The sequence below is a fragment of the Aotus nancymaae genome, unplaced genomic scaffold, assembly GCF_030222135.1.
Source record: "Aotus nancymaae isolate 86718 unplaced genomic scaffold, 86718_ANA_hifiasm-v0.15.2.pri h1tg000348l, whole genome shotgun sequence".
Lineage (NCBI taxonomy): Eukaryota > Metazoa > Chordata > Mammalia > Primates > Aotidae > Aotus > Aotus nancymaae.
Window position 1 is genome coordinate 736,037 of NW_026988763.1, and position 23,606 is coordinate 759,642.

General features: G+C 54.8%; 1 protein-coding gene across 1 annotated transcript; it reads left to right on the forward strand.

Annotated features, from left to right (window-relative positions):
* The first annotated feature begins 3,237 nt into the window (after positions 1-3,237).
* LOC135273190 (rho GTPase-activating protein 22-like) lies at positions 3,238-21,698 on the forward strand. The gene is made up of 8 exons (XM_064372106.1): positions 3,238-3,520; positions 5,996-6,082; positions 8,669-8,876; positions 12,912-13,044; positions 13,828-13,901; positions 14,540-14,661; positions 16,645-17,512; positions 21,122-21,698. Exons 1-8 carry the CDS (start codon positions 3,238-3,240, stop codon positions 21,348-21,350), a joined length of 2,004 nt encoding a protein of 667 aa, XP_064228176.1. The 3' UTR covers positions 21,351-21,698.
* The last annotated feature ends 1,908 nt before the right edge of the window (positions 21,699-23,606 follow it).

Genomic DNA, 23,606 nt, shown 5'->3' on the forward strand with positions numbered 1-23,606 from the left:
GCTGGGATTACAGGCGTGAGCCATAGCACCTGACCTTAACTGTTTTAAAAAAATAATTTTTACCTTTAAATCTTTGAGTAAAGATTTGCTCATTTAAGAAGATGTGCCGTGTTTTTTCTGTGGCTTTTTAGGTGCCTCTGATGACTAGCCAATGCCCCTATTAACAGTGAAAAGTAAATTCCCTTACACTGAAACAAACGTTAACAGTTTGTTACACAGTTTTTCTTTTTTTTTTTTTTTGATGGTCTGTGTTGCAAAAGAAGCCCAGAGCTGAAGTTACACAGTTTTTAATAGGCACAGCATGTATGTCTATGTTTGTATTCTTGTTTTGTTTTGTTTTGTTTTGTTTTGGAGACAAAGTCTTGCTTTTGTACAGGATCACTACAACCTCTGCCTCCTGGGTTCAAGTGATTCTCCTGCCTCAGCCTCCTGAGTAGCTGGGATTACAGGCACCTGCCACCATGCCTGGCTAATTTTTGTATTTTTAGTAGAGATGTGTTTCACCATGTTGGCCAGGCTGGACTTGAACTCCTGATCTCAGGTGACCCGCCTGCCTCAACCTCCCAAAGTGCTGGGATTACAGGCGTGAGCTACCCAGCATTTCAGTTTTTAGCAGCCACCACTAGAGGTAGTGTAATACAGCTTGGTATGGGTCTTTTTATGGAGTCTCTTTTGGCTATTGGTTTAATTGGCCACCTCTGCAGTCATTAGCTTCTCTGGGTCTCTTTTTCTCATCTGTGTAATGATGGGTTTGGTAAGTAGTCAAAGGAAATATCTTCATTTTTTCTTTCTTTCTTTCTTTCGTTCTTTTTTTTTTTTGTGCATGAGCCACCAGACCTGGTCAGGAGTCTTTAAACTGTTTGGCATGACTTCTTCCCCTGGAATTAAGGATCTAAAAAACATCTTAAGCAATTCTTTTTTTTTGAGGAAAGAAAGAAAGAAAAAAAAAGAATTAAGAAGAGGAAGAGAAAGAGAGAGAGAGAATGGGAGTATTGCTTTCTTGCCCAGGCTAGAATGCAGTTTAGTAATGGGTATTGAAAATCTCTTTTATACCAATAATTATACTTAATGATGTAGACAGGAAGGAATAAGGGAAGAAAATAACAAACAAGCAACCAACCAATATTTCATTTAAACCTATGAAATGCTATGCAATTATTGAGGAGTGATTTACTTCCAATTATGTAGTCACTTTTGGAATAGGTGTGATATGGTACTGATAAGAATGTGTGTTTTGTGTATTGAAGTGGAGAGTTCTATAAATGTTTATTAAGTTTACTTGTTCCAGGTCTGAGTTCAAGTCCTGGATGTCCTTGTTAATTTTCTGTCTCGTTGATCTGTAGAATCGTTAGCTCTTCTTGTTACATTGATCCTTTTGCCATTATGTAATGTCCTTCTTTGCCTCTTTTGATCTTTGTTGCTTTAAAGTCTATTTTATCAGAGGTGAGAATTGCATCTCCTACTTTTTATTTATTTGTTTATTTTTGCTCTCTGTTTGGTTGGTAAATCTTCCTCCATCCCTTTGTTTTGAGTCTTTGTGTATCGTTGCATGTGAGATGGGTCTGGATGCAGCATACCGATGGGTTTTGGCTTTTTATCCAATTTGAATATATATGAGTTTAATACTGCCATTTGATGCTAGCTGGCTGTTTTGCCCATTAGTTAGTGTAAATTTTTCATTGTGTTGATGCTCTTTGCTTTCTGATATATTTTTGGAAAGGCTGATATTGGTTGTTCCTTTATATGTATAGTGTTTCTTTCAGAAGCTCTTGTAAAGCAGGCCTGGTGGTGGTGAAGTCTCTAAGTACTTGCTTGTTCGCAAAAGATTTAATTTTTCCTTCACTTGTAAAGCTTAGTTTGGCTGGATATGAAATTCTGCATTGAAAGTTCTTTTCTTTAAGGATGTTAAATATTGGTCCCCACTCTTTTCTGGCTTGTAGGGTTTCTGCTGAGAGATCTGCTATAAGTCTGACAGGTTTCCCTTTGTGGGTAACCTGACCTTTCTCTCTGGCTGCCCTTAGTATTTTCTCCTTCATTTCAACCCTAATAAATCTGGCAATTATGCGCCTTGGGGTTGGTCTTCTTGAAGAATATCTTTGTGGTGTTCTCTGTATTTCCTGGACTTGAATGCTACCCTGCCTTGCTAGGTTGGGAAAGTTTTCCTGAATGATATCCTGAAAAGTATTTTCCAACTTGGATTCATTCTCTTCGTCACATTCAGGTACACCTATCAAATGTAAATTAGGTCTTTTCACATAGTCCCATATTTCCTGGAGACTTTGCTCATTCCTTTTTATCCTTTTTTCTCCAATCTTGTCTTCTCGTTTCATTTCACTAAGCTGATCCTCGACATCTGATATCCTTTCTTCTGCTTGATCAATTCGACTGTTTAAACTTGTGCATACTTCGTGACGTTCTCGTGTTGTGTTTTTCAGCTCCATCAATTCACTTATATTCCTCTCTAAATTGTCCATTCTTGTTAGCATTTTGTCAAGCCTTTTTTCAAGGTTCTTAGTTTCTTTGCATTGGGTTTGAACAAGTTCTTTTAATTCACAAAAGTTTCTTATCACCCACCTTTTGAAACCTGCTTCTGATAATGGAACACACTCGTTCTCCATTAAGCCTTGTTCCGTTGCTGATGAGGAACTGCGATCCCCTGTAGAGGGAGAGGCATTCTGATTTTGAGTATTCTCTGCCTTTTTAGGCTGGTTTCTTCCCTTCATTATATATTTATCCCTCTGTCATCTTTGTAATTACCAACTTTCTAACTAGGTCTCTGAGCGGATGTCCAACTTGTTGATTCCCAGTGCTGAAATCTGAGCAATCCACTGTGCCGGCCAAAACAGCGGTGTGAAGATTGATGGTGCTTTTCTGCCCGGGAATCTCTAGACTCTGCACCAAGAACTGCCACGCTGAGGTGCCAGCAAAACTGCCGCACCAGCCACAAGAGTCACCCTGGTGACCTGTGGGGCTCCTCTGCTGGGAATCTCCTGGTCTGTGAGCAACAAAAATTCGTCTGAAAGTGTGGCATCCTCTCATTCTCTGCGCTTTCATTGGGAGCTACGATCCTGAGCTGCTAGTAATCAGCCATCTTGGATCTCTCTCCGGAGAAAGCCACATTTCAAAGCACCTGCTGCCCGGTGCCTAGTGTGGTAGATCTCCTGTGGACACTCACACCCTGGGAGGTGGCGAAACCCGGCTCAGAGAGGCTAGGGACAGTGTCCAGGGTCATAGAGGATGAGGATTGCAGCCAGCAGACTGCTCTGCCTGGGCTTCCTCTCCCGTGTGGGATTCTGGGGGAGGGGAGTGAGGGATGGCTTTGCCAGGGGGATGCTGGCAGAGGATGCCCAGCAGCAGGTTCATCAAGAGGAGAGGCAGTCTCTGCCAGTTTTGCCTGCAGTGGCAGAGCCAGTGCTCTGTGAAGAGCATGGGCTGGGACCTCGAGGAACCCACACGAAGGCTGGGTTCCAGAGAGCTGACAAACCTACTAGAACTAGTTCTTGGCAAGGCTCCCCTCCGAGTGTGCCAGGAGGGCTGAGGGAGTTCACCCAGGAGGGGGCAGGCCCTGCCAGCCTCCCCTGGAGAGACTCTGGTTGGGGGGAGGGGTGGTGGGGCCCTTGATGTGGAGGCCAGGCCCAGAAGCCCCAGGACCTGGTGCCTTCCGCAGGAGGGCTGCAGGGAAGGAAGCCTCTTGGGAGGCCGAGCTGGAATGAGGCCTTTCCCACAGCTCCTGACAGCTCCTTTCCATGGGTTCCCAGTGGCCAGCTGGGAATGTGGGGCCAGTCTGCGGCCTGGTGGTGCCTGAGGGCTGGGCCTCAGGGAAGTCTCACCTTCAAAGCACCCCCTAAAGACAGGTGTGATCATCCCATTTTATAGATTTCATAGATGCAGAGACTGAGCCCCAGGAGAGGGAGGCAACTCCGCTCCTCAGTGGGTTAGCCAGGATATGCAGCAGACCAATACTGGTGCAGATCCAGAATCTTTGTCTCTGTGACCTTTGGCCTTGAACATCATCTACTTGCCTGTGTCCCTACCCAAGCCCCACCATGCCCGGGGAGGGTGCTGCCAACCATGCCCCCTCACCCCTGCCCTCCCACCCCCATGATCCTCTGTCATGTGCCCTGCAACCCCGCCTGCCTGCCTGCCTCCTGCTCATCTTTAAGACGTTGATTTCAGACATCACCTCCTCCTGAACCTGTTCTCTCTAGAAGTGCCCAGGACCTTGTGGATGCCCCTTTCCTGGCTCTTCCAGCCCTGTTTTGGGAAAGTGGTCAGGAAGGCGCCATGGGGCAGCAGAGAGTTAGTGGTTGTGTTGGGGCTGGGAGCTGCCTGGATGTGCTGGCACTGTGTGAACAGCAGGCTGGCCCAGGCTCTGCACCCCTAGAGGCTGGAGGAGGGAGTGGGGCAGGGCCTTGCCTGCCTGCCAAGTTTAGGCTTTATCCTGAGAATGGTGTTAAAGGCAGCAGGGGAGGCCCCAGGGGGATTTATATGTTTATGGCCCTCGGGGCAGCTCTCTAATTCCTAAAGCAGGGCCAGGCACAAAGTACAGGGTTGATGGAAAGGTGGATAAACAGACCAACAGCAGGGGTCCTAGGGGCAGGAGATGGGACAGCAGGCAGGGCTGGAGTCAAGAGATGGCTAGGTGGAATTACCCATGCTCCACAGGCCTCCAGAGAGAATTTTGGAATTTTTCCCTGGAGTATCTTCCTTGACTGTGGCCTTCAGTCAGCTGTGAGCTGAGGGTGGAGCTGAAAGCTGTGAGTCGGGATGGGAGGCGGCCCTGGAGAGTGTGGTCCCCTCCTTCACTGGTTCTCTTTGGCCTCTGCTGCAAGCCCAGCATGTGACCCTGGGCAGGCCAGCAACCCGGCAGGGGGGAGTGTCCTCATGCTGTCTGGAGTAGCGGCAGTCAGGGCTGTGACAGTGGAGGGAAAGGTGAAGGGAGGGTCTGGGGCAGCTCACATAGGAGGACTTCTGAGTTTTCTTCTGAGGGCTAGTAAGAAATTTGCCCAGACTAAAGAGGAAAGCGGTACTAGGGAGAAGGCCCCGCCCACTCCAGCCCCACGAAGGCAGACGGATTCATGCCACTCAAGCAGTGGGCAGAGCTGGAGAAAAGGTGACGTGTGTGTGTGTGCGGATGGAGGCAGGAGGCAGGCAGCAGGCACCAGGTGCACTGTCAGGCCAGCCCCTCCCCTCACGGGACTGTATGCCTGTGGGCATTTCCTCCCGGGTGCCCTCTGCCTGCCCATTTGAGGTCCCAGCAGAGGCCTCTGGTCCCAAAAGGTGTGACTTCCCATTGCTACCTTTCCTACTTATCCTGGCCCCAGTGTCCTTGGGGCAAGTCTGTGCCCTAGAGGTCAAAGCAGAAGAGCTGAACGAATACCTGGCAAGACCACATGAGTGGAGCATGGGCTAGGTTGGAAGTGATAGGGGATGGTGGGGACTGCGGAGAACTGGCCGTGTGTGCGCTATCACAGATGCCACTGCGCTCTGCAACTGTTGCTTTTATGGAACTCAGGCCTGGTGTCACCACGTCCGGATTTTTTAAGAGAAGCTGGGAATCCAGATTTATGTATAAAATCTCTTGATTGTAAATAACTAATTTAAAAATGGTTCAAACATCATACGAGCTACACAGGCACATCTGTGGACCTATGTGGCCCATTGTTGGGCATCAGTTGTTGAGCCCTGACTGAGGTGAGGGAGAGCAGGGGCTCAGTGTCCCTGGACCAGCCCAGGCCACACTTGGGCTGGTGGAAAGGCCAGGACACTGTCAGTGGTGAGCCCCAGAGCCTCCTCAGACTGGCTTCTCAGAGGTGCCCCAGGCAGCTAGCAGGCCAAGCTTGCAGCAGGGTCACCCCCTGTGCTCAAGGCTCATGAATGGCCCCTTGGGCCCCACTTATGGTCAGGGGCGACTGGTCTCGCCCACCGGGTCCCAGGCGGCAGCAGCTTTCCCTTCGTGTTAGTATTGTGACCTCTGCCTGTTGTCCCTCCACAGGACCCACATTCTCAGGAACGGCTGGTGCTGAGTTGGGGGATGCCTCACATAGGTATCTCCGGACCAGCATGGGTGCCAAGCAGTCACGTGACCAAGTGCATTCTCTGTACCTGGAGCCAGACTGCCTGGGTTGGAACCTTGTCCCTGTCGTGTATGCTGAGTGAACTTGTGTACATTCTTAAGCCCCCATGCCTCTCAGTTCAAACACCCCACAAGCTGAACAGGCAAAAGTCAAGATAATGATGACGATGGTTACAGTGGTAGTGACAGTCCCTGGGTTAGCAAGATGGGAAGGATTAAATGTGCTGATGGGTGTAAAATGCTCGGAACAGCACCTGGCAGCACAGCACCGTGTGTAGCTACATTGGCACTCTCCTCACTCTCACACGCCCCCCACCTGTGCATGCTCGTGCACACACAAGCCCACATGCATACATATGCACATACATTTGCAAGCCCACACCCAGCGCATATGCACACATGTGCACATACAAACCCACACTACATGCACACATGCGCACACACACTTCTCGCTAAAGCATTGCTGGCATCCAGCAGGTGCAGCCCACGTGGGCATGTTTTCTCAAAGGAAGAGTCTTTACCTTTCAGGTTTTATACACTTAGTTTTTGGGTCAAGCAGGGTGAGGAGGAGCATTTACTGTGTCCTGCTCTGTGCCAGGCACTGTATCAGGGACTGATGTATCTTATTCCAAAATAGCCCCTGTGTTGGGGAGCTAAGTAGGACAAATAGAGCCCCACTTTTAGCTGGCTCAGTGCCCACGTCCCTGGGAAGTCCCATGCCTGGACATGGAGCTTTGGCATCTTGCCCCTGGAACAGCCCACAAGCCGCCCTGTTGGGAAGGTCTCTGCACAGGGGGTGTGAATAATGTCAGGCACTCCAAAGAGTCAAGAACTCAGCTTGAAAGCTTAGAGACTGGCAGAAGTCTGTTTCTCCTGTTACTGTACCATGGTATAGACAGCTTTATGGCTCTCAACTCCTTCCTTTCTTTGCCTGGGCTGCCAGGAACCTCTTAGGCTAGTGACAAATTTAGCTTTCATAGATTTTCTCTGAAGTTCTCTGCCTCCTTCCCCTCTCCCTCTATTCCTCATCTGGTGTCTTGTCATGTATCATTTTAGATCATTCTCTCTCTGATTTCTTTTCTTTCTTTTTGCTAATGTTACTTAAGAGTAGCATGCAGAAAAGTATACAAGTCATAAGTATACAGTTCAGTGAACTTTCTCAAGTGGGACATAACTGGGTAAACCGTGCCGGGGGAGACACAGCGTTACCACAACCCCAGAAGCCTTTGAGCCCCTTCCAGTCACTGACCCACCAAGGTAACCGTGTCCTGGCCTAATAGCACAGATGAGTCTGGCCTATCTTTAACTTTACATAAATGGAGTCATGCAGTGTGCACTCTGGGGTTTGGCTTCTTTTGTTTCTGATGATGTTTTTTGTTTTCTAATTTTTTAAAATTTTCATAAAATACACCTAACATAAAACATCCTAACTTCATCATTTTTAAAACTCACAGTTCAGCAGCATTATGTTCATTCAAATTATTGTGCAGCCACCAGCACTCTCCATCTCCAGAACACTTTCCATCTTGCAAAGCTGAGACTCTGCCCATTCAATTCTAACTTCCATCTCCCCTGCCCCCAGCCCCTTTAGCCGCCATTCTACTTTCTGTCTCTGTGAATTTGACTACTCCAGGCTCCACATGTAAGAGAAATCACACAGTATTTGTCCTTTTGTGAATGATTTACACATGATGTTCTCCAGGTCCACCCATGTCGTAGCATGTGTCTGAATTTCCCTCCTTTTTAAGGCCGAATCAGTTTCCACTGTATGCAAATACCATGTCTTGCTTCTCCATGTATTCACTGACAGACACATGGCTTGCTTCTGTGTTTCAGCTACTGTGAATAATGCCGCTGTGAACCTGAGTGTGCAAGTATCTCTTTGAGACCTTACTTTTAATTATTTTAGGTATATACCCAGGGGAGGGATTACTGGTGATTCTAGTTTTAATTTTTTGAGGAACTGCCATACTGTTTTCCACAGCAACTGCCATCTCATCATCCTTCCAGCAGTGCACAAGGAAGGGTTTCTCCACCTCCTCGCCAACACTTGTGACTATCTGTTCTTTTGACAGTAGCCGTCCTAGTGAGGTGGGAACAGATAGTGCTTTGGATTTGTGTTTTTCTGATGATGATTGATGCTGAGTGATGACTGTGGTTTTCGTATTACTGTGTCTGTCTTGTCCGGTGAGCTGTGCCTCATTTATTATCATTGCTGCACAGTGTTCCATGGTAAGAACAGAATACAGGAGATATACTGGTTCTGCTGTTGATGGACATTGGATGACTTCTCATTTGGAATGGTGCAAAACCAATCAATGACATGCATAATGCAGCTCCCTGAGGGCCATTTGCTCCTGGCTTGCGCAAGCTCCAGGGGCCAGGTCATGCCACCAGCCCACTGCTCCCTCCTGCTGTCTGTCCACAGGCAGCCCAGGGCCCAGCCTTCTGGTGTGCGTCCTCCCAGTGTCTAATTTGTTTCCTGGGGAGGAGCCACTTTTAGCCCTAACAGTGCACCTGCCCTCCATCGTCCCAAGCACGAACCACTGAGCTGGGTGGTGGAGGGTGTGACTAGCTCCTCTCTGTGCTCAGGGATCTTTGGGCAGTGTCTGGAGGACACAGTCCACCACGAGCGGAAGTATGGCCCCCGCCTGGCACCCCTGCTGGTGGAGCAGTGTGTGGACTTCATCCGGGAGCGTGGGCTCACTGAGGAGGGGCTGTTCCGCATGCCGGGCCAGGCCAACCTGGTGAGGGACCTGCAGGATTCCTTCGACTGTGGGGAGAAGCCACTGTTTGACAGGTGAGCTCATGATCAGGGGTGATGTAGAGCCACTTGTTCATTCCTCCTGCAGGGGCTCCTGCCCAGGACACCAGCTCTAGTGGCAGGGTGGGCTGGTGACTGGATGGTGGGCCAGCCCTCCCAGTGGCAGAGTGTAGGGCACACCCTCACTCTGCCAGCCAGGGGTCCCCTCTCAGGATCTGTCTCTTGGCCATGCTTCCTCCGTTGACCTACCGCCAGGCTCTGTTGGTGGCAAGATGGCGTAGCAGCTCGGCTTCCTTCCTCTTGGGTTCCAGGGACAGGGGAGCAAGTCTTCTGCACCTGCCCTGGGACCATGTCCATCCTACCCATCATGGGGGCTTACCCAGGCCCTGGATCACCCTGGGTGGAGTCAACTATCCCCCAGCTCAGGACTGTTTGGGGACTCTGTTTCCCCTGACAGTGCGCCCACCCATCATGGGGCAGTTTTTCATAGAGTTCTTCCTGCATCAAGAAAACCTACCCTCCACGGGCTTCCACCGTGTCTTCTTGGATCTGCCCCAGGACCCACAGGCAGCCCTGGCCTCCCAGGGCTTCTCCTCTGGGGACAGAACACTCAGCCCCTCATCTTCTTCCCAGGCCCGTCACTGCGACCAGGGGAGGTGTCAGCTCCTCTCCTTAGATGGAGAGGACTGACCACTGTTCCCCAGAGATGCTCTGCCCAGGGAGGTACGGGGGATCCTTCATCCAGAGCTTTATGAAGCTCCATCCCAATGCTGAGTTCAGTGAGCTTGTGGTCCATTCTGAACCTCTGCCAGCCAGGCCTCTTCCATCCTGTCTTATGTGGCCTAGTATTAGGGTTGGAGATTGCTTCAAATAATGTCACCTGGGTAGAGCCTGGGAACCGGGACTTTTGGAAGCTCTCCAGGATCAGATGCTCTGCTGCCCTAGTGCCTGATGCTACCTGAGGGGCTTCTGCAGACCTCGACACTCCCCTACTCAAACTCTGCTGGGGCTCCCTGGAGTGGCGTAGGCCATCCGAGCCTCACCCACCCTGCCGGGTTTCCATCTGGGCACACCTGCTCTCCCAAGGTGTGATTCCTGGCGTGCTCAGCCTCCTTTCCCCACTTGGCCTGTCTGCTGAATTCCCCTGGAAAGGTAGCTGGTGCCCGCAGGGTGTGTTCCACGCAGACCTGACTCTCAGCCTCCCAGCAGCCTGGGGCAGCCTTCCCTGTGTCTTGGAGGTCCTCTCTGTCTGCCTTCTCCCTCTCTGTCTGCTTCTATGCTGTTTCTGGAATTGTCTCTGGAGGGCCATCTCCATGGTGGACATGTTAGCCTTGTTCCTCCACCCCCATCTCTGCGTGACCCCATACTGCCATGGTGGCCCTGGGCTTTGGGTCCCTCTCCCTTTAGAGACTCCTCCTTGGGTATCTGAGGCCATCCTTCCTGCTTTCTGCCATTACCATGGCAGCTCCTCTGGCTCTGCATCTGTACCCACGGAGGGCCCCTCCCCACCACGTCCCCCAGCTGGAGGACCCCCTCCCTGCCCCCACCTCTCTGGCAGAGGGCCCCCTTCCCACCCACCCCCAACAGAGGAGCCCCTCCTCACCCACTTCTGACAGAGGCTCTTAGGAGGGAGCTCCCTCCCCCAGGCCATAGCCTGCCTGCTTACTGGGGTGTTGGCTTCTATCCTGCACCTTCTCCACAAAGCCCCCTCCTCACTTTCCTGCTCATCTCTATAAGAAGGTACCCTTTAGCCCCAGGTCCTGGGCTTGTCTCCCGTTAAAGCTTTACCAGGCCTGGAAGCCTCAGTGCCTGGAGCTGCCCCATACCTGTCCCTTCCCTGCCCCATACCTGTCCCTTCCTGCACACTGGGCTGTCCGTCTCGCAGGCTGCCACCTGCTGCTGAGTGCTGAGGACAGCCTCCTCTGTGCCGGAGCCTGGGGCTGCATGGACTCCTGGCTGCCAGGCTCTTCTAACACCCTCAGCTGCTATCCTTTCTGGATGGATGCTGGTGTTAAATGTGGGCAGGAGGGGGTCCCTGAGAAGGAAGAGGTGATAAGGAACCTGCAGATGGAGGGTTGCCTCAGTGCGGGCTGCCCTGACCACCAGGACCAGTTTGCCCCCAGGGCACGCACTTCATCTGCTGACCAACTGCTGCCCTCTCTGCCTCACAACCCCCACCTCTGCCTGCAGTAGTGTCAATGCGTGCTGGGAGGGCCACAGGCTGTGCAGGGGCACCCACAGGGCCACAGGCTGTGCAGAGTTCTCCTTGGGTGCTTGTTAGAGGAGGGAAGGGGACAGCAGTTTACGGAAAAGTCTCAAGAAAAGGCCTGGAAACAGCTGTTAAAAGTACTGCAATGGGGAAGGAGGAAGAGGGGAGGGAGGGAGGGGCATGGAAAGGAAGTAAGAGTGGTGATGATCGGATGGGAGGCTGGACAGGGCTGAACAGCAAGACCTTGCGGGGCAGGGATGCAACTCGGGAGGTCTGCAGAGGAGGGGCAGCCTCTCCACTTGCCCAGGGCAGAAGCTCTCCCATCCCTCCAGTTGCAGAAAAGGGGAAGACGTGGGCTGGCTCCCAGCCACACTTCCCTGCCTCCTGACCCTCCCCCAATCTCTCTTGCTCTACTCAGGCTGCCATTGAAGGCATGGGGCCCCAGTGGAGAAGGGGCTGCTGGGCTCAAGCCTGGGTACCCAGGGCAGTTGGCCAGGAACGTGGCCCAGGAGAAGGCCACCGAGCGTGTGGCAGCAGCAAGCCTGGCTGGAGAGGGAAGCAGGGGTGGAGTGGGGGCTGCCCGGACCCAGCCAGACCAAGAGCCACTGAGCCTCAGGCAACGAGGGGCCCCAGGTGTATTTGGGATGCATATGGACACATGGAACACCAGAATTCCAAATATGAGGGCCAGAAGGCACTTATCTGAGTGAGCCCAGCCTGGGATTCAGCCAGGGCCAGGTGATAGCATAAAGGCACAGCCACAGTCTCCTGGCCCTGGGCTCATCTTTCCTGCTGGAAATACAGTCCAGGGCTTAAGTCCAGGGCCCTAGGCAAGTAGATGAACTACCTGGGGCCTGTATACTGCTTGGAATGCAAGCTCTGAGGAGATACCAAGGCTCTTGTATAGGACCTCGACTGCAGACCCCACATGGGACCCAGGAAAGGACTGTGCCAGGCCTAGTGCCACCACCACCCACAGCTGGTCTACTTCAGCCTTGGCACCTCCGAGCCAGAGCAGGAGACTGAGGCCTGGAGTGGACTCTTGGGGCACTGGAGAGGGGGTAATGAGCTTAGAAGGCTAGGTGTCCCCATTGTGGACAGGAAGAGAGGAAAGGGCCTGACCTCTGACCTGCTCCTGCTGTTGGTCCCTGGATAACTGCTCCCTGACAAGAAGCCAGCAGCCCTGCTTGGTGGGAGCTTTGATGCAGCTCCGCCCACTCCAGCCAAGGTCAAGTACAGCAGGGTGGGCAAGCTTGGGCTGGGGCTGGCAGCACCTACAGAGGGCCTGCAAGACAGCTATTCCTACTGGAGAGCTGGCGGCTCCCAGGCTCCCACATCGTCCTGCAGGAGACCTTGGGATGGCCACCAGGCCTGTAGAAGGGGCCCCCAGCCTGTGTCCCAAGGCCCTCCCCTGTGCAACCTGACCTACATCACACTTGATTCCTCTGGTCCAGGGCAGCTGCTAGGGTGGAGCAGCTGTGCTTTGCAGGGCCCTGTGGCTTTGCAGCCCCTGGAGTCCCATGCAGTCTATGCAGGACAGGAGCAGGTCCTGGACGGACTGACACAGACATGAAACTCAGGGGTTCTGAATGGGTGTCTGGGCATGGTGGGTTGTCCCTGAGCTGGAACTCCTGGCCATGGATCCTTAGTTGCCCCTCCCCCAGCTCTATCTACTGCTCCCAGAAGGAGCATGGGCCTTTCCTTCACCAGGGCAGCTGACCGCAGATGCAGCCTCAGTGTGCCTAAGCATGCACCTGAGACCGAGGCTGCCCCTTGGCAACGAGGGGGTGCCAGTCACTCCTGAGATTTCCTGCCATCTCAGGCCTCACACACCTGTCCTCTTCTTCCCCCCAACTCCCCAGCACAACAGACGTGCACACGGTGGCCTCCCTGCTGAAGCTGTACCTGCGGGAGCTCCCCGAGCCCGTGGTCCCCTTCGCCAGGTACGAGGACTTCCTCAGCTGCGCCCAGCTGCTCACCAAGGACGAGGGGGAGGTCAGTGGCTCCTAGGGATAGGTCCTGGGAGATGGGCTGGCTGGGTGGCAGCCTGTAGAGTCAGGACACAGACTCTAATTTTCATGAATTTTCATGGTCCATGGATCCTGTGGAGGCCTGCTTTGTGTGGGGGGTGTGGTGGGGGCCTGGAGCATCCTGCTTGGGTTGGGGAGGGGCCAGGGCATCCTGCTGTCTGTCTGGAGCCATACCTGTATGCTGCCCAGGTCCCGGGGTGCCCAGCTCTGGCCGCTCACACTCCCCACACTCAGGCCACTCAGGCCTGTCATGGGCTCAGAAACAGGGAGATCTTTTATTTATGTCTCGTTTCCTTCCCAAAAGAATTTGAACTAGCTCCCAAGACAGATGGGCCAGCCCCCCTGTCCCCGCCCCTGCAGGTGCTAGTCTGCAGCCCCAGGTGGCTCAGGGCCAGCTAAGGACTGTTCACCTCCCCGAGGCCATGTGGGAGATGAGGGCTCATTATCTGGCAAATATTTGTGTCTTGATAAGTGAGCTGAGTGCTGGCCCTGACATTCCTCCACAGCGGCCAGCATAGGCTCACCCCTCACACCAGCTCCTTGGAAGCAAGTTAGCTTCCCAGGAGGTCACAGCTGGGCCCTGGCCACTCCTTGAGGGGAGGGGGAGGTGGTGGAGCCCTCTGGTTCACTGGGGCTGGGTCACCGTAGCCCCCACCTCCCTTCTCCTTGCTTACACCTCCTCGAAGTCAGAGAAGGCCCAGGGCCTCATTCCTGGTGTTTGTTTGAAATTCTCTTCTTCATTCCTAAGGGCACTCTGGAGTTGGCTAAACAAGTGAGCAACCTTCCTCAGGCCAATTACAACCTGCTCAGATACATCTGCAAGTAAGTGGCGTGGCAGGAGGGAACCAGGCTTTCCTGCACTGGCTCTGCGATCATCCCCCAACCCCACTGTGAGACACACAACTCTTCCTTGTTGGGGGGGCCCTCCCCCACCCCCGCTGCAGAGCCACACCTAGTGTGGATGCAGCAGGGAGTGGAAAAGCGCAGACCCTGAGCAGGTGGTTTTAAACAGTCCTGGGTAGATAATTCCAGAAGGGACATACCCTCTGTCCCTCCTGGGTGCCTCTTACCATCCTGTTCCCCCAGCCATCTGCCTCTTGACCCCAACCCTTCATGTATCCCTATCCTGGACCCTGAGAAGGGGCATGTAGGGCTGGTGCTGACTAGGGTCTGGGACTTCCCAGAATCTGCACCCACTGCAGTGTGGAGAGTCACGTGTCCTCCTTCCACACAAATAGCGGTGGGCCCTTGTCCCAGTGACCTTTGCTTCTGATGGCCCTCTCGGGCCCCGGGGGAAACCTGCCCTTATCGAGCCTGGCAGAGAGGCAGGCTGCACCCAGTGGGCAAAAGCCTGCAGGTAGCAAGGCTCAGCAGGGGTGGGGCGGGGCGTCCCGGCTGCTCCCAGGAGACTGGGCGTCAGAACTTGCTTCTTTGATGACTGCTGCTTCCTTACTTTGCAGGTTTCTGGATGAAGTTCAAGCGTACTCAAATGTCAACAAGATGAGTGTCCAGAACCTGGCGACCGTCTTTGGACCTAACATTCTGCAGCCACAGGTTGAGGACCCAATAACCATCATGGAAGGTAAGGGGGAGGTGTACCTGGTGTCCCTGGGTGCTGCTGGGTCTGGGCTCATCTTGGTCTGGGGCAAGTCCTTGGAACCAGGTCAGCCCAGGGCCAGGCCAGCAGGAGGGGTGGCTCAGACAGCACATCTCCATCTCTGGGGACTTGGCAGGAGCCTCTGCAGACCTCACCCCGCCACCCTCATAAGGTCCAGCTGTAAGACAAAAAGGAATTTTGCAGCAGCAGGTCACCGGGTATAATTAGAATGGCCAGGGGTTTCTGTGGATAGAAGAGGCTGGAGGGATGGGACAGGCCAGCATTCTTGCACTTGAACACATACAGACATGTTTGCTTTCCTTTTATAATCACGCAATTGTCATAGGTTCCTAGATGTCGGCTTTGCAAACCCTGGAGAATTTCTCTATGATAAGTAACAATAAGTGATTAAAAATAGCAGCAACAGCAGCTGCTTTCAGTAAGCTTCTACTAAGTGCTTTGTTGGCATCTCCTCATTTCACGCTTTACAACCAGCCTGGGATGTGGTAATCGGCCCCAACTTTACAGATGAGGAAACTGAGGCCAGGAGAGGTGAGGACACTCACCAGAGGCCAGTCAGCTAGACTTAGCAAAGGGCACAGAGGTAGGCTGCCATGGAAAAGAGAGCACACCTCATAGGGCCCATGGAACACTGTCCCCTGTGGAGGATGCAGAGAGACGTGCTGTTCAGACAGGAAGCTCACAGCTGAGGCTGTTCTGGCCCCTATCCCATGTCCAAGGACATGATGGGGTGCTTTTACTAAGTCCTGTCTTTGGCCTGCCCTGGCTGGGTCTCCCACCCTAGGACCCCACCAGGCCAGGAAAACACAAGCTCTCCCCTGCTTGGTGGTAATAGATGCTCAAGGGGGAGGCCTGCCCTGCCTGCTTCATGGAATTCCTGCATCACCTAAGTTCTTGGCCTCAGAATTCTTTCCTTGACTTCTTCCAGGATTCCTAGTCAACTTCAATGGGAGAGTCCACCCTGGCACTCAGCCATTCCTCCCACCCAGGGGACCTCCTAGCATCTGGTCTTTGTGGTGAGGGTGTTGGGAGGGAATGAGGCAGCTGGGTAGATACTATGGTCCTTCCTGCACTGCCCACCTCCACTGCAGGCCCCCACCCCACCACCACAAGAACTGAGTCCCCAGGACTGGGGGCTGCATCGCAGGGGCCTTGGCCTAGAGATGCGGGATTGTGTGTGTGAGAGATTCTATGTGTGTGGGATTCTAGGCGGTGGGCAGGGTGCACTTTGGGGAGGCTAGGGAGGGTGTGTTGTGTATGTGTGTGTGGGATTTTGGGGAGTAGGCATTGTATGTGTGATTGTGTGTTGGGGCATTTGGGGAGGCTGGGTGGGTGCATTGTTTGTGCAATTGTATGTGTGTGTGTGACTTTGGGGGTGGGTGGGGTGCACCGTATGTGTGATTGTTGGGGGAGGGATTTTTGGGGGTGGGTGGGTATACTGTGTGTGCAATGGTATGTGTGCCCCACACAGGAAAGGCTCTATTCCCTGTCCCAGAGCCCTGTGCTCCCAGAGTGTGGACATTCAGGCATGGCGGTTGTCAGCAGTATGGGGGCCCGGGGGCGGGAGTGGTAACATGGGGCAGCCGAGAGAGCTCTGGCATCTCAACTCCCAGTTTCCAGTTCCAACCTGCCACCTGCTCATCCTGAAGCCCTGGGCCCTGCCCCCTCACCCCACCCCAGCTGGAGGGCGTGGGTGCGGGCAGTGTTTCCTCCCTGCTTGCAGCACTGTGCCTGAGGAAGGTGGTTCTGTAGCCCCATCCTGCTGTCCTGCCTGGAGTTGGAGGGTGCGTGGTCCTTTCCTCTGGGCGGATGAAGGCTCCTTTGAGGGGCAGCCTGGCTCTGGGAACAGGACGAGCTCCCACAAAGCTGCAGCTTCCCCATGACTGGCAGAGCGACCCTGGGCCGGGCCGCTGGCAGCAAGGCCTCTCTCCGCCTCTCTTCCCGCAGGCACTTCCCTCATCCAGCACCTGATGACCGTCCTCATCCGCAAACACAGCCAGCTCTTCACGGCGCCCACCCCGGAAGAGCCCACCTCCCCGCGCGGAGGCCAGCAGTGCGCAGTGGGGTGGGGCTCCGAGGAGGTCACCAGGGACAGCCAGGGAGAGCCCGGTGGCCCCGGCCTGCCCACGCACAGGACCTCTTCCCTGGATGGGGCGGCCGTGGCGGTGCTCTCCAGAACCGCCCCCACGGGGCCGGGGAGCCGGTGCAGCCCTGGGAAGAAGGTACAGACCCTGCCCAGTTGGAAGTCCTCATTCCAGCAGCCAGGGTCCCGGTCCGGAAGCCCGAAGGGGGGCGGCTCGTCCCTGGAGGTGCCCATCATCTCCTCTGGCGGGAACTGGCTCATGAACGGGCCGTCCTCCCTGCGCGGCCACCGCCGAGCCTCGTCGGGAGACCGGCTCAAGGACTCGGGCTCTGTGCAGAGACTCTCCACCTACGACAATGTGCCCCCTGCGGGCCTGGTTCCTGGCACGCCCAGCGTGGCCAGCATGACGTGGTCGGGGGCCTCGTCCAGCGAGTCGTCGGCGGGGGGTTCGCTCAGCAGCTGCACGGCCTGCCGTGCCAGCGACTCCTCCCGCAGCTCCTTGCACACCGAATGGGCCCTGGAGCCCTCTCCACTCCCCAGCAGCAGCGAGGACCCCAAGTCCCTGGACCTGGGCCACAGCCTGGACGAGGCGGGGACGGGTGCCAGCAACAGCGAGCCGGGCAGCCCCACTCGGGAGCATGCGCGCCGCTCCGAGGCCCTGCAGGGGCTGATCGCAGAGCTCAGGGCCGAGCTGTGCTGCCAGCGGACTGAGTACGAGAGGAGTGTGAAAAGGTAACTTGCTGCCACGTGGAGCTTCTTCTGACCGGGTGGAGCCTGCCGGAGAGCTGTGTTCTTGGCACGTGGGCGTCAGCCCCTGACCTCCCAGCCGCTGGCCCTGGAAGCCAGCCTCAGAGAGGGGAATCCTAGCTCTGGGAAAGCCCTGGGGCTGGCAGGCTTGGCATGCCGTCAGCTTGGCACGCAGTCAGCGCTGTGGAGACCTGCTGATTTCACGCGAGTGGGAATGCCCGCCCAGCCAGGGGAACTTTGCTGCAGAGGTGGGAGCAGAGTCATTGTGCAGTCCGCAGCCAGGGAGAGGTGGCCCCTGGAGGCAGGTCCCAGTTGTGTCCCAGTACAGGGGCCCATAGCCTGGATGCTGGGCCCTGGAAAGTGCCCAGGCCCCAGGCCAGCTAGGCGGGAAGTGAAGACCCCTTCCTGGGTGGGATCAGAATCCAATTTCCCTGCTAAACCAAGCCCTTGTGCCTGCCCTGGTCACGGGATTGTTATGCTGCACCCTGAGGCTTGCAAGCTCATTCATAAAGGGGTGGAGTTCCTGCCTCCCATGATGACTGGGGTTCCCCTCTGCAGTGAGGAACCTCAGCTCTTGGAGGCCGGGTTCTCAGCGCTGGGGGCTTCCCTCAGCATCTCAGATTTCTTGGCCCGTCGGGCTGCAGGTCCCTGTTAGCTGGTTGACCTGTACACCTGGGTCCCACACACTAGCAGGGGCTTCCTTTTTCCATCAGAGGCAGTGGATGGAGGTGGGAGGCAGTCCTGCTGCCCACTGAGCCTGTGATTTCTACTGGGAGCTGCAATGACAGCCCTTGCCCTTTTGCTCTGCTGACAGCTGTCCCCTGGGTGCTGGAGAGTGCCAGGCATGTACAGGCACTGTGTCTGCAACAGGAAGATATGGGAGAGGGACCTTGAGCGCAGAGGCCTCTGCCATGGGGGAGGTCACAGCAGGCAGTGCCTGAGTCAGGGCTGGAAGGACCCATAGGATGGAGCCGAGAAAGAAAATAGCATCAGTAAAACCCACGGGCCTCCAGAAATATAGTGGAAGATGCTGACTGCTTTGGATGAGCTCACAGGCCAAACTACAGGGCACGTGGGAACTCTTCCCATGCAGAAGGCTGGGCTGCACCAGCTGCACCTGTCGTGTGCAGAGTGCCTGGAGCTCTTCTGGCCTGCTCCAAGGTGTGGTTTCTCAAGGGAGATGCAGGACTGTTGGACTCTGGGTCAGACTCCCTGGGTTCTAGTCCCAGCTCCACCAGGGATTGGCTGAGTGTCCCCGGCAGGATCTCTGGGCCCCGGTGTGACCACGCCTGTTTGTCCTGAGTGTTAAGTGACTCACAGTGGATGGGAGCACTCAGGAGCCTTTGCTGCTTGCATTAACTCCTGCCTGCTGGGCTGGAGGTAAGATGAGGTTCCCAGAGGCAGAGGGACAGCAGTGATAGCCCTTGTGCAGTGACTGTCCTCGATAGCAAAGTGGTCTGGGCTGTTCTCTTGGTTAGAGGGAGGGTCTAGAGTGAGGAGGGTCTCTGAGCACAGAAAGGCAGGTAAGGGCATCAGCACCTGTCCCGTCCAGCAGGGGACTGGGAATGTGCATCCTGTTGTCTGCATGTATGGAGCCATCGGGAGGTAGAGTGAGGCTGGCCTTTGTCCTGACTCTGAGGACCCCAGTCGGATCCCTTCCCCAGGGCCCTTCTGGGGAGTCACCTTCCTTCATGCATTCCCAAAAGAGAGTCGGTTGTCTGTGAAGTACCAGATGCTGTGCAGGTGGCCACAGCTGTGGCCAAAACTGATCAAAATTTCTGCCTGCATTCTTATTTGGGTTGCAGGGAGACAAAGACCTGATAGGCATGCTACATTTCGAAAAATGCAAGTTGTGTTAAAAGGGAGATGAAGGAGGAGAACATAGAGCAATGTGGAGGGGAGTGGAGAGGAGCCTCAGGGTAGAGGGTTGGAGGAGGAGACCCCAGAGCTGCAGCCAGCACTGAACCCAAGACCCAGACAAGCGGGGAAGAGTCAGGGGCTGGGAACTGGAGGTGTGTGAGGTGGGCCAATGGGCGGGGTCTTTTGGCCTGGGCAATGCTTTGGTTTTTCCTGAGATGAGAATGAAGTGAGAAGCTGATGGTCTTGGCACTTTGGGCACTTTGACAGGTGCACCTGGGTGCCATGCCGAGCAGAGCTTGCCAGGGGACAAGGACAGAACAGACCAATTAGGAGGCGTGGGGGTCCAGGCCTGATCTGTGGGGTGCATGGCCCTGAGGGGCAACCGGTGGAGGTGGGGGAAGCGGCCAGGTGCTGAGCATATTTTGAAGGTAGAGCCAAAAGGCTTTGCTAACTGATCAGATATGGGGCCCAGAAAAATAATAGGCTTAGGGGAGGATATCATCATTCAGCTGAGCAGCTGGAGGAAGGCGTTCACCAAGAGAGTGCACCAGGGCTACGAGAGAGTGGTCTGGAGATGAGGGTCAGGAGCTCAGTTCTGACCCTTTGAGTTGGAGATGCTGAAGAAATGGTTCAGAGTCATCAGTGTGTAATTGGGGCCTGAAGGCTTGAGCCTGGCAGAGAAGGAAGAGGAGGGCTTCAGGCCTGAGACCAGAAGAAGCAGTGGGGAGGAAGGGGACTTCTCTCTGACAGCTGCCTGTGCTCCTGGCGGGGAGGGCTCAGGCCATGCTTCCAGCTAAGTGATGAGGATGGAGGCCTCATTCTGGTGGGGCGGGGAATCTGTATTTGTTTCTCATGCACCGTGTACCAGCCGCCAGGCTGGGTCCCTGGTGCCTTTCAGTCCATGGTTACTGGTGCTCTGAGGAGCGGTCACCTTCTGCATTTCAGTGTGCCTGTGTCCTTCCCACAGTCATGTGGCTCAGTGGTCACCAGGCTGGGCCCTAAACTCCAGCATGTGTTCTCAGGGGCTGGGCTCAGGTGTCCCTTTGGACAGACATAAGCTGGTCATCTGGTCAAACAGATACCTGTGCCAACCTTGCACACTGCAGGGTGAACCTGCATGGATGTGTGTGGTATTGGCTCTGGTGGCGCAGAGATGCACCACTGTGACCTGCTGGGGAGGACCACAGGAAGCAGCATCGTGGAGGGGGCGCTTGAGCTGAACGTGATGGGTGAGCAGGAATGGAAGTGACCACCCTGCAGGATCTCCTGTGGGTTGCCACGTGTGGATGGACTGTGGGGACGGTGTGGGAGCTGCAGGGAGCTGTGGGAGGGGAGGCCGCAGCACAGGAGCAAAGGCTAGGGGACAGCCTAAGTCCCAACCCTCCCCGTGCAGGGCGTGCTGTTCTGGCCAGCTGGCAGGCCATCCCATACTGCACTGGAGGAGCAAATGCGGACTCAGGGAGGCTCTGAAGGCATGGGTCCTCATGGTGATTTCAGGATCACAGGCCTAAGGGAGCTATGGAAGGGGGCAGTTTGCTCACAGGTGAAATACTGGGGTTCTTGTGAGGAGCAGATGAGTTGGGGTATCCTCCCCCACTGAGCTGCGGTGTCCTCCACTGCCATGGCCTAGCCTGAGCCCCCCTCACCCCACAGTGAGCACAAGCAGGGCTACACCCCTGTGACAGTGAACCCAGCCCACAGAGTCTCAAACAGCGTCTCTCCTTGACTTTTCAGAATGGAAGAAGGGAGTGCGGACCTGAGAAAACGAATGTCCCGGTTAGAAGAAGAACTGGACCAGGAAAAGAAAAAGTACATCATGCTGGAAATAAAGCTGCGGAACTCTGAGCGGGCGCGGGAGGACGCAGAGAGGAGGAACCAGCTGTTGCAGAAGGAGATGGAGGAGTTTTTTTCTACCCTAGGAAACTTGACTGTTGGGGCAAAAGGTGCCAGGGCCCCAAAGTAAAAGGAATGGCAGAGCTCACTTCTGTGCCACATCTGCTGATCTCCAGCCATGCTCGGAGTCAGAAGCCTCTGAGTCTCCGGAGGGGTCAGGTGCTCCAGAGCCAGCTGGAGAGAGAGAGATCCTGATACTCCTGTGGGGACTGTCAGGACCCCACACAGACCAGGTGGGATCTAGATGCTGCTCCAACCGTGCAGCTCCCAGTGAGGGTCAGAAGGGGACGGTACCAAGAGCAGTGCTTAGCCCTTACCCAGGAAATGTCCCTCATGGCCACAGAAATGGAGGGCACCCAGGATCCAGGCAGCTGCCAGCAACAGTTAGCTTTCTTTATTAAATGTGCTCACAAAGCATGGTGCCTTGCTACCTGGCTCATTTCTCATGCCACACAATACAGGGCTTCTCAGGTGACTGCTCCTGTTTCTCCAAGGGCTGGGAGCACCCTGAAGCATGCCCGTGGGTGGAACAGCAAAGGCATCCTGAAATGGATATGAAGCCCCCAAGGGGCAGCAGCCTTGTGCTTTCAGCTCTCTTGTCTGGGCACTGAAGGCAGGACGCCTTTCCTCACTCTCCCTGCCCCCAGCCTTCTGGACCTCTGCAGCTAGTTTCTGTCTTAGGAGGTCCCCTGGGCCTTCCACCATGGCCCCAGCTCTGCTCCAGGGCCACAGCCTGAGTGGGCGCCCAGTGCCAGTGCTGTGCCTGAACGAGGTGTGGGCAAGTGTGGCTACCCTGCAGGAGGGCTGAGCTAAGGCCATGGGAAGCACCTGTTCCTGGTCCTCCAGGTGCCCACGCCTCACCCTGGGCCCCTGCACAGCTCCCTTCCAGATCCCCCTTCCCTGCTGTTCACCTTCCTCCTCTAGTTCGTCCTCAGACTTGAAGGCACCGTTAGGGCAAATCCCTCCAGAAAGCCTTTCCCATCCACAGGGCACCCAGGCCAGGCCCGGCTCGGCTGGAGCTCCCGGGCTGTGCTTCAGGAGGCAGTGCAGCAGTGCCTCTGCACTCAGTCACCTGTTCCCCTCACGGTGTCCGGATGTGTGGCTGGCCCCATGCCGCCCCTCAGAAGTAACCTGTAGGGGTTTGTTCGGGGAGTGGTGGTCACCAAAGCGCCCAGTTTCTGACCACAGGCCCTAGAAACGTCACTCAGGCCCAACCAGCCCCACCCTAGAATCAGGTATAAACTTTGCCCACACAGGCTGATGCTTCAAATGCCAGGGGTTCAGTGCTCCCAGGAAATGCTGGTTTCCCACCGTGCAAGACAGGGTGGCTCCCACAGTGTGGCCAGCTACCCACCGTCTCCGGGCAGCTACCAGGAGGTAGGCATCTGCCTGGGGCCCTCAGCAGCGTCGAGATCTGGGTGCTGGAGCTTGGGAGGGGCTGGGGAGAGCGGCGTCTGTCTTTGCTCAGCTACTGCCATGGCGAGCCAGCTGTCTGGGTGATGAGATTTTCCCCTGGGGTTGAGATGCTGCCCTCCCCTCTATTCAAGTAGAGAGAAGAGAATACGAGGTGACTTTGAGTCCTCACAGCAACCCAGCAAAGTAGGAAATTGGCCCTATTCTCTGTATTTAGAGGAGAAACTGAGGCTTGGAGAAATCAGGTGGGTACAGAGGTGCGTTCTGATGACCCTGTTGAGTTTTCTCGCCCCAGCCCTGGAATTCTGATTTTGACCTGGAGAGAAAATGCCACCAGGCTATCAAAGGAGCAGAGGAGACCGAAATGGGTTTCCCATGATGAAAGGAAGCTTGTCTGGCTCAGCCACTAATCCTGGCAAAGGCTCAGGCTCCTGCCGAGTTTACAGTAGGGATAGGAGCTCATGAACGCCTGAGCCACGTCTGCCACCTGCTGGCCCAGTAGGATCTGCAAATGCAGTTCTTATCTCAAAATGAATTGAAGTGACTCAGTTCTGTTTTCCAATCTCTAGGTAACCAGCACCAGGCACCTTGTCTGCAAAACATCTGACTTGACTGTCAGGCACACTGAGTGACTGAGGCCTTCGGGGCTGGTCGGGGTTGGGGGAGGCTCTAGTATCCCCACCCCTACCCCCTTCTCTCAATTGAGTTACATTTGCTGAATCTGTTCCCAAACTGATAGATTCCCACTGTGCTACTGTAATGATATCATTTAATATGAAGTAGACCCATGAATTATGAACATGAAATGGCAGGGAACTGATTCATTGAAACCCTGGAATGCTTTAGACAGACTCAGTAGAAGCACGCTGCTAAAAAATGTTCTCAAATTAAGTATGGATGAGTGAGACATGTA